This window comes from Saimiri boliviensis, chromosome 6 (genome assembly GCF_048565385.1).
Source record: "Saimiri boliviensis isolate mSaiBol1 chromosome 6, mSaiBol1.pri, whole genome shotgun sequence".
Taxonomy (NCBI): Eukaryota; Metazoa; Chordata; class Mammalia; order Primates; family Cebidae; genus Saimiri; species Saimiri boliviensis.
The window spans coordinates 47487717-47497571 of NC_133454.1; the positions used below are offsets into that span (position 1 = coordinate 47487717).

The window sequence follows — 9855 nt, forward strand, 5'->3', positions numbered from 1 at the left end:
CTCTATCTCTACCCCAAAAATACTTTTTTTGTTGGGGGAACTCAAGTGATCCTCCCACCTCAGCCTGCTGAGTAGCTAGGAATATATTCAAATCCTGAATATATTCAAGTCAGGATTTGAATATATTCCTAGGTGCATACCACAATGCCAGCTAATTTTTTTTTTTTTAGTAGAGATGAGGTCTCAGTATGTTGCTCAAGCTGGTCTTGACCTCTTGAACTCAAGCAATCTTCCTACCTCAGCCTCTCAAAGTGCTGGGATTCCAAGAACAAGCCACTGCACTCAGCCAGAAAAATTTTTTAAAAACTAGCCAGGAGCAGTGGTGTATGTCTATAGTCCTAGCTACCTGGGAGGCTGAGGCTGGAGGATCACTTAAACACAAGAATTTAAGGTTGCAGTGAGCTATGATTGTGCCATCATGCTCCAGCCTGGGCAACAGAGCAAGACCTTATCTCTTAAAAAAAAAAAAAAGGTATCATAAATCCTACTACCCCAGTATCGGCCACTCACTGATAACAAGGTACTGTGTAAATTGTCAGCTACAAGTCCCCAATAATCCCAAATAACTCAAAAAAATACCACAGCTTACTGTCTAATGTCTGCTTTAACAGCATTTGATGCCCTGGGATAGCAAACGCTGAACAAACCACATGCAGACGTGCGAGAGGTGAACCAATCCCCACTTGCTAGGCGTTTCACCAGAGGTACAAAATAAGCTTCCAGAGCAACAGGAGTATGCTCCTGGGAGATCTGTCTCAGGGACTCCACAGCTCTGTCACGAACAACAGTCTCTTCCACAGTCGCCAGATTTTCCAAAGGAGGCTGAATGGATTAAAAAAAGAAAACCAGAGAAGAAAACTTATTGAATCAGGCTAGAAACAGATTATCACCTTTTACAGTGAGTGAAGGGAGGTGGTACACGTAACCAGAATGTTAGCTGCATCACACCAAATGGTTACTTTCAGCTCACACAGTGGTAACATATGGTGCAGACAACCCGAAGACACGACTTCTATAGAAAAGCCAAAATCTCATGTCCCAGATGGCAATTCCCAGATGGTGTCTACAAATGACACAGTGTAAGAGACTTGACACAATATTAATATTACTGTGAGCTGAATCATTAGGTTTAAAAGATATATAGCCAAATTCAGACAGGATCATGTGTATTTCCTCAAGAGTAAGTACAAAAACATGATCAACACTGGGCACCACATTTACAGGATAACAGCTTGTCAGGTCACTGAGTCCACAGCCTTTTCAGTATTATTCCACCATTCCCAGAGGTGCAAGCAACCCTTATCCACCATCTCCATGCCATCCTTTTATCCAACCTATAAAATGCTGAGTACAAAATTGCTTTTTTCAGAACACATTCAGCAACTTTCCATTAGCCATAGGGCAGGAGTTTCTGACAGAACAATCAACCGAAAACTACAGAGATAGCCAGGTGCAGTGGCTCACACCTATAATTCCAGCCCTCAGGAGGCAGAGGTGGGCAGATCATGTGAGGTCAGGAGTTCGGGACCAGCCTGGCCAACATGGTGAAACCCTGTCTTTACCAAAAAATACAAAAATTAGCCAGACACAGTGGTGCACACCTGTAATCTCAGCTACTCAGGAGGCTGAGGCATGAGAATTGCTTGAACCCAGGAGGTTGCAGTGAGCCAAGATTGTGTCACTGCACTTGAGCCTGGGTGACAGATGACAGAGACTCTGTCTCAGGAAAAAAAAAAAAAAGTAAAGAGAGATCCAAGATAGCTGATCACTAGCAGCTCGGGATTGTAGTTCCCAGTGAAAGCGCAGAGAACGAGAGGATGCCATACTTTCAGACAAATTTTTGTTGCTCATGCACCAGGAGATTCCCAGTGGAGGAGCCCCACAGGTCGCCAGCACGTCTCTTGAGGCCAGCGAAGCAGTTTTGCCTCGGTGCGGTGGTTTTGCCTCAGTGTGGCGGTTCTTGGTGCAGAGTCAGAAAAGCACCATCAATCTTAACACCGCTGTTTTAGCCAGCGCAGTGGGTTGCTCAGATTCTGGCACTGGGAATCAACAAATTAAATGTCCACTCAGAAACCCAATTATAAAGACGGTAGTTATAAAGACCACAGATGGATAAATCTACAACGAAAGGAAGAAAACAGCCTAAAAAGGCTGAAAATACCCAAAATCAGAACGCCTCTCCCTCTACAGGGGATCACAGTTCCTCATCAGCAAGGGAACAAGGCTTGATGGAGAACGAGTGTGTTCCATTAACAGAAGCAGGCTTCAAAAGGTGGATAATAAGAAACTTCTGTGAGTTAAAAGAACTTGTTCTAACCCAATGCAAAGAAACTAAGAACTCTGAAAAAAGGTTTGATGAAATGCTAACAAGAATACATAATTTAGGGAGGAATATAAGTGAATTAATGGAGCTGAAAAACACAACAGGAGAACTTCATGAAGTATGCACAAGTTTTAACAGCCAAATTGATCAAGCAGAAGAAAGGATATCAGAGGTCGAAGACCAACTTAATGAAATAAAACAAGAAGATAAGATTAGAGAAAAAAAGATAAAAAGGAACAAGCAAAGTCTCCAAGAAATATGGGACTATGTGAAAAGACCTAATCTATGTTTGATAGGTATACCTGAATGTGACGAAGAGAATGAATCCAAGCTGGAAAATATGCTTGAGGATGTTATTCAGGAAAACTTTCCCAACCTAGCAAGGCAGGACAATATTCAACTCCAGGTAATATAGAAACCACCACAAAGATGGTTGGTCTTCTCAAGAAGACCAACCTCAAGGCACATAATCGTCAGATTCACCAGGGTTGAAATGAAGGAGAAAATACTAAGGGCAGCCAGAGAGAAAGGTCAGATTATCCACAAAGAGAAGCCTATCAGACTTTTTTTTTTTTTTTTTTTTTGAGATGGAGTTTCGCTCTTGTTACCCAGGCTGGAGTGCAATGGCGCGATCTCGGCTCACTGCAACCTCTGCCTCCTGGGCTCAGGCAATTCTCCTGCCTCAGCCTCCTGAGTAGCTGAGATTACAGGCACGTGCCACCATGCCCAGCTAATTTTTTGTATTTTTAGTAGAGACGGGGTTTCACCATGTTGACCAGGATGGTCTCGATCTCTCGACCTCGTGATCCACCCGCTTCGGCCTCCCAAAGTGCTGGGATTACAGGCTTGAGCCACCGCGCCCGGCCAGCCTATCAGACTTACAGCAGATCCCTCAGCAGAAACCCTACAAGCCAGAAGAGAGTGGGGGCCAATATTCAACATCATTAAAGAAAAGAACTTTCAACCCAGAATTACACAACCAGCCAAACTAAGCTTCATAAGCAAAGGACAAATAAAATCTTTTGTGAACAAGCAAGCACTCAGAGATTTCATCACCACCAGGCCTGCTTTACAAGAGCTTCTGAAAGAACTGCTACAGATAGAAAGGAACAAGAAGTATCAGCCTTTCTAAAAAATACCAAAAAGTAAAAAGCATCAACATAATGAAGAATAAACATCAACTAATGGGCAAAACAGCCAGCTAACATTAAATGGCAGTATTAAACTCACATACATATATTATTATTAAGTTTCCCAATAATAGTGGGAGACTTCAACAATATTAGACAGATCGATGAGACAGAAAATTAACAACGACATCCAGGACTTGAACTAAGATCCGGAACAAGTAAACTTAATTAACATTTATAGAATTCTCCACTTTAAATATACAAAATATACACTCTTTATCAGTACCACATCACACCTACTTACAGGTTTAAATGAAATATTGGTTGGCTGCTTGTTATTTTCTTCCCTCATTTTTTTCGTGTCTCCATTATTAAGCACAGTTATAGGCATACCCATTTTTAGACTGCATTCTAGCCCGGGCAAAAAAGCAACACCCCCGTTCTCTCTCCCTCTTTCTCTTCCTCTTTCTTCCTCTCCTTCATTCTTTTTTTTTTTTCCTTTTCTTTCTTTTAAAAAAAAATAAATAAATAAGTAATTTTATTGTATACCAAACAATGCTAAAACAATATTAACCAAAAAAAAAAAAAGTAAAGTACAAAGATGGCAGGACACCTTGCTTACAGCTTTAGAAACAGAAGAGGCCAAAGCAGGTAGTTGGTCTGGATTAGGATCAGTAACTGAATATGGCACGGCCTAGTAAAAAGCATAAACAGGCTGGCTCTCTGAACCTCTGCTTAATGAGTTTGCATGTAATCCAGGTAGAGTCTATACATGCCATGAGCAACAAATTTTAAAGCATAAAACCCACCTGGAGAACTAACCAAGAGTGAAACAGAAGCATAATGAGTTATTAGTTATCTAATAAAACATTCTAAAAATTGTTTGACCCAGGTAGACAGTATTCAGCTTTCCTACAGGGTATTTCCTACAGAAACCCATTGAAAAGATACTGTTTTTCACTTGCCAAGGCCTTTCATGATCTGTCCCCCGCCTACTGTAATCTCCTCTCATGCAGTACCACTGGATAATTGCTATCACTACTACAGGATGAGGCCATGGTCCTCAGAATTGCTTATGAGTAGTCTTTTTTTTTTTTTGAGACGGAGTTTCGCTCTTGTTACCCAGGCTGGAGTGCAATGGCGCGATCTCAGCTCACCGCAACCTCCGTCTCCTGGGTTCAGGCAATTCTCCTGCCTCAGCCTCCTGAGTAGCTGGGATTACAGGCACGCGCCACCATGCCCAGCTAATTTTTTGTATTTTTAGTAGAGACGGGGTTTCACCATGTTGACCAGGATGGTCTTGATCTCTTGACCTTGTGATCCACCCGCCTCGGCCTCCCAAAGTGCTGGGATTACAGGCTTGAGCCACCGCGCCCGGCCATGAGTAGTCTTGATTTGAACTCTGCTTGGCCCTTGATGACCACTCTGCCTGCCAACTCCAGCCTCAACACTTCACACTCCAGAAGTCCTTTTTTTTTTTTTTTCCCCAAGAGACAGGGTCTTGCTCTGTTGCACATGCTGAAGTCCAGTGGCACAACCATGGCTCAGTGTGGTCTCAAACTTCTCATCTTTCTGCCTCAGCCTCCCGAGTAGCTAGGACTAGACATATGACGCCATGCCCAGCTTTTTTTTTTCTTAAGAGATGCGGTCTCACTATGTTGCCCAAGCTTGTCTTGAACTGCTGGCCTCAAGCAATCCTCCTGCTGCTTTGGCCTCCCAAGGCTAGGATTACAGGTGTGAGCCACCACGCCTGGCCACACTCCAGCAGTTTTGAACCCAGCCTGTTTCACGCTTCCAAGCCTCTGAAATTCATTTTTTTCAATACATGATTATTGTTGTATTCTAGCACTGGGGACACAGAAGAAACAAACCAGACAAGGTTCCTCACTCTAGTGGCATTTACATTCTAATGGAGTAAGACAATCAATCAAGAAGACAGCAGATGGTGATGAGTACTCTGTAGAAAAAAGGAGTTGGATGATGTGGTAAGGGGTGACTGGGAGGCTATTTCAAGCTGAGTGGTTGGGGAAAATCTCCCTGAGGAGATGCATTGAAGTTGATCCCTGAATGACAAGGAGCCAGCCACAGAACGCTCAAAAGAGCATTTCATTAAGAGGGAAGACCTAAGGCAAAAGTCTTAAGGGAATAAATAATGAGCTTGGTTAGTTCAAAGAACAGAAAGACGACCAATGTGAATGAAAGACATTATCAAGGCATTTGAGGTCTGTCCCCTGCCTACTGTGACCTCTTCTCAGGCACTACCACTGGGCATATGATAAGCCTACAGAGGTGAGTCATAAAAAGTCTTGTAAGCTAAGGTACAGATTTGGATTTTTTAAGAGCCATCTATGGCAGACAGTGAGTCATCTGCTGGGTGATATCAACTGTAAGGGTGGGGTTAGAGGCAAGAGTGGAAGGTATTGTTAGGAAGCTACCACAGCAGTCTAGAGGAAAGATGATGATGGTCTGGACTAAGCTGGTAATAGGAGGGATGGAAGAAAGTGGGCTGATTTGAAATATATGTAGACTCTATAGGAATTATTAATGGATTAGATGTGGGAAACAAGGGAAAGAGGATTCAAGATTATCTTCTAAATTTTGGCTTGTGCAACTGGGCAGATGGCGATACCGTTTACTGAGGTGGAATAACTAAATGAGAGGTGTATTTGAAGGATAAAACTAAGTTTTGTTTTGGGTATGTTAAGTTTGAAATACCTGATATACAAGTAGAAAAAAAGCATACATATTTTTCTATATACATACAAAAATATAGCTCTCTCCATATATACACATTCATACTTATCTATTAATCAATCTACCTCAGGAGTTCCATGGAAAAGTCAGAGCTAGAGATAGAAATCGCAAGAATCAGTATTACATACCCAGTATTGAAAGCCCTGAAGCATATATCCCTACTTAGTCCAACTGTTGAATTCTTGATCATCTTTTAAAACCTAGTTCAAACATCATCTCCCAAGAGGTCTTCCCTGATCACCCTGAGTTAATCCCTTTCTCCCCTTTATTATGTGGGTATTTTGTAGATACTTTTATCTTTCTATATAAGACTGCACAGTAATTATTTGCTAGCACATAAAAGCAGGGACCTCATTCCATTCACTTTGGTGGCCATTTTTTTTTTTTTTTTTTTTTAAGAGATAGGGGTCTCACTTCCTTGCCCAAGCTGGATTCAAACTCCTGGGCTCAAGTGATCCTCCCATCAGCCTCCTGAGTAGCTGGGACTATAGGCTTGTGCCACAAGCCCACTCACATTGATCTTCTTTAACATTAACATTGCAAATTACAATGTGTCTGATAAAGTAGACTCTCAATAAATGTCAGTTAAATTGAACTAAATTCTTCAAACTCACAAAGTCAGAAGCAAAAGTTATACTAAAAGACAAAATGCCACTAGATGAGAATTAAGACTTTCAACCTGGGGGGGTGGGGAACCATAAAAACAATCAAATCCTTTTCCTCCCTACATCTAAACTACTAAGTATACAGACACAGAAGGACAAAGTTCTCTTATTCATAGGAAAAAAAAAAAAAAAAAAAAAGAATGGGTTGAGTCCAAAATGCTTACATTATTTATTCTCTCAGTGACTAACATAATGACTATCTGCCCATAAAAGATCTGCATAGGCCGGGCGCAGTGGCTCAAGCCTGTAATCCCAGCACTTTGGGAGGCCAAGGCGGGTGGATCACGAAGTCAAGAGATCGAGACCATCCTGGTCAACATGGTGAAACCCCGTCTCTACTAAAAATACAAAAAATTAGCTGGGCATGGTGGCGCATGCCTGTAATCCCAGCTACTCAGGAGGCTGAGGCAGGAGAATTGCTTGAACCCAGGAGGCGGAGGTTGCGGTGAGCTGAGATCGCGCCATTGCACTCCAGCCTGGGTAACAAGAGCGAAACTCCGTCTCAAAAAAAAATAAAATAAATAAAATAAAAGATCTGCATAAAAAATGCTGAAGTGTGCCTATCACCAAACAATGTATCATTTATACTGCAGAAGTTCTGGAAGGAGGGTCAGCAGCATTATAAATACTCACCAGCAGACAGTGGGCAAAGTCAGGACCTCCCACTAGGCCGGTGAAATTTCCCAGCTGCTCAGCAAGAGCTAATAGTACCTCATCTTCATCATAAATTGTATCTGGAAGTGACAACAACAGGGACTCATCAACATAGCTCTCCCACAGCTGGACAATGACACAAAACCAGGACCAGATTCACTATGCAACCAGTAAGGTGGCCCAGTCAAAATCCTAACAGCATTTTCTTCCTTCTCCTCAATCAACCCTCTTCCTAGATCTGTTTTGCGCGACAAATTAGAAATTCATACTCTCATATCAATTACTTTCCCAGTAGCTAAATGGTTGATGTTTGAATATATCTAGCCACAAGTAACAATATACTCTGTTCTGTTTCTTTTGCCGCGGAAACCACCTGGCTCATTTTAATGTGTGTAACAAACTAAAAAAGTCAAAGTGTTGAAAACTACTGGAAAATGGAATGTCCCTGCCTTTCTTTAAACAAAGATTCACATACCTGTAAGGAATGGCAGCAATTCACTTCGTGTCCTTTCTACTCCAAGTGCCAGGGCAATTGTTGATAACTTCTTAATACTGTTGAGTCGGAGCTTCAGAAAAGAAAGTAGAAAGAAAATAAATGTAAAGAAACGGTTACATTTAGATCAAAAGACAAAAGGTGCTAACAGGTGAAACAATGACACGGGTAAGAATGAAGATAACTAACATGTCATTTACATTTCACTGTTAAGGGACTTCCAAGAGGAGTGTAACTCGGTCTCACTAGCCAGCGGAAGATTTCCTAGCAGAAACACTCAGAAGGCCCCAGAAGAGAAATGAATGAAAGATAATACAACACCCAGGAAGTAAGATAATTTTAAAAAGAGGGCACTTTGGCAGTGTTGTGAAGCAGGTGAAACGATTGAATACAATGCCTGTCGTTTCAAAGAAAAGTTTCCGTACAGCTGATACGACTCGTCCGGGTTGATCGCCAATCCCACCTCCTCTTTCTACCCAACAAGCCGAGCCAGTGCTAAGCCGAGAAGAAAGGATTCCGAGGCACTTCAAAGGGCTTGTGCACCCTGCGCCCTCAGCCGCTCCAGCCCTGTGTCGGCCCCACACCGCGCTCCTCCAGCCGCCTCGCCTACGAGGCGCGGTCACCTCGCAGCCCGGAAGGGGTGCCCAGGCGGGAAGCGGGCTCCCAGACAACCGCCCTGGAAGGGCCAGGCTCCTGGCGGACGCCTCAGGGGGTCCGAAGCAGAGGTACTGGAGAGGTCCCGGGGAAAGTCGGGGCGTGCCACCACGGCACCTCGCGGGGCTTTCCCCGCCTCCCCTTCAAGTTTCTGCTGAGTCCGGTTCAATCAGTCCCCCGGCCACCCTCACCGCGGCACAGGCCTTCCCCCTTTTCTACCACGCGACCGGCGGGCCCACCTCGGCTCCCCGGGCTCAGTCCAGTACCTGCACGTCTTCATTGCGGAGCTCGTCGATTAAAACCGCGATAGGGTATAGCGAATCGTCTCCATCTCCGCCCGCTGCTCCCGCGCAGGTCCCCGTCCCCGCTGCGCCCGCCATGTTCTTTCTCCTCCTACAGCTGCTGGTCACCGCCTCCCGCCCCGCGCACAGGCCCCGCCCCGCACACAGGCCCCGCCCCGCGCCCTGGCAGGAGGGTCTAAAGCTGCCACGGGAGTTTAGCCGAGGTTGGGGAGCTGAGTTTCTGTCCCGATGTTTAAGGGTCCCTTCCGACCCCCAATGCAGGAGTTGTAGGTCTGAACTCAAGAAGATGGGTGGACTTAGAAAGCGAATGGAACCCCTGCGTCCTTTCCCCAGCCGAAAGAAACAGGGACAGGGATTCATCCGGCTCTTTGTCCGAAGGGGCCAGGGACCTACCTGGGTGATCCGCGCTGTGCCCTCTTAAGACTCAGGCGGACCAAAGAGAGTGCCCGAGGCCAGGAGGAAGAAGGCTTTAGCACCTCCCCTGACTTCATCCTGGCCCTGAGCCACAGGATCTCCAGCCCTAATTTCTCAGCTCAGCCTCAAGCTTCCACAGAACCCCTCCACCTCTTCCCTCGGCCTGTTCTCCAGAATGGTATCTGGCTCCTGCTCCGTAAGACAAATAACGCGGGCGGTGAGAGAAAATGAACAGTGCTGTCCAAACTCCCCAGTCAATATTTTTTCCACGCAAGCTGTTAAAAACATGCTGCTCTCTTGTTTTTGTGTTTCTTTTCAGTTTGGTACTGGAATGGTGCCTTCTGTTGTATTTTCTTCCTCCCATTTTTTAGCTCTTTAGCATGCTAGAAGTACAACAATGAAGCAAAACTAGGACAAGCTTTAATCCTTCCAAATTGGGTGGGGTGGCTACTTTGCTTGAACAAGA

The 9855-nt window shown here is 44.4% G+C and overlaps 1 protein-coding gene across 4 annotated transcripts in view; it reads right to left on the minus strand.

The window, feature by feature from the left end:
• The window catches only part of PPP2R1B (protein phosphatase 2 scaffold subunit Abeta), a 45608-nt gene extending 36509 nt beyond the window's left edge, over positions 1–9099 (minus strand). Inside the window, exons 1-4 of one of the 4 annotated variants that reach the window (XM_074400570.1) lie at positions 8940–9099; positions 8002–8092; positions 7506–7606; positions 590–822 (exon numbers count right to left, since the gene is read on the minus strand). In XM_074400570.1, the coding sequence (XP_074256671.1) occupies positions 590–822; positions 7506–7606; positions 8002–8092; positions 8940–9053 (539 nt within the window). In that variant the 5' untranslated portion in view covers positions 9054–9099. The remainder of the gene's footprint in view (positions 1–589; positions 823–7505; positions 7607–8001; positions 8093–8939) is intronic. The other 3 variants (XM_039470370.2, XM_003923723.4, XM_074400569.1) reach the window with 3 other exon arrangements.
• Between the last annotated feature and the right edge of the window lie 756 nt (positions 9100–9855).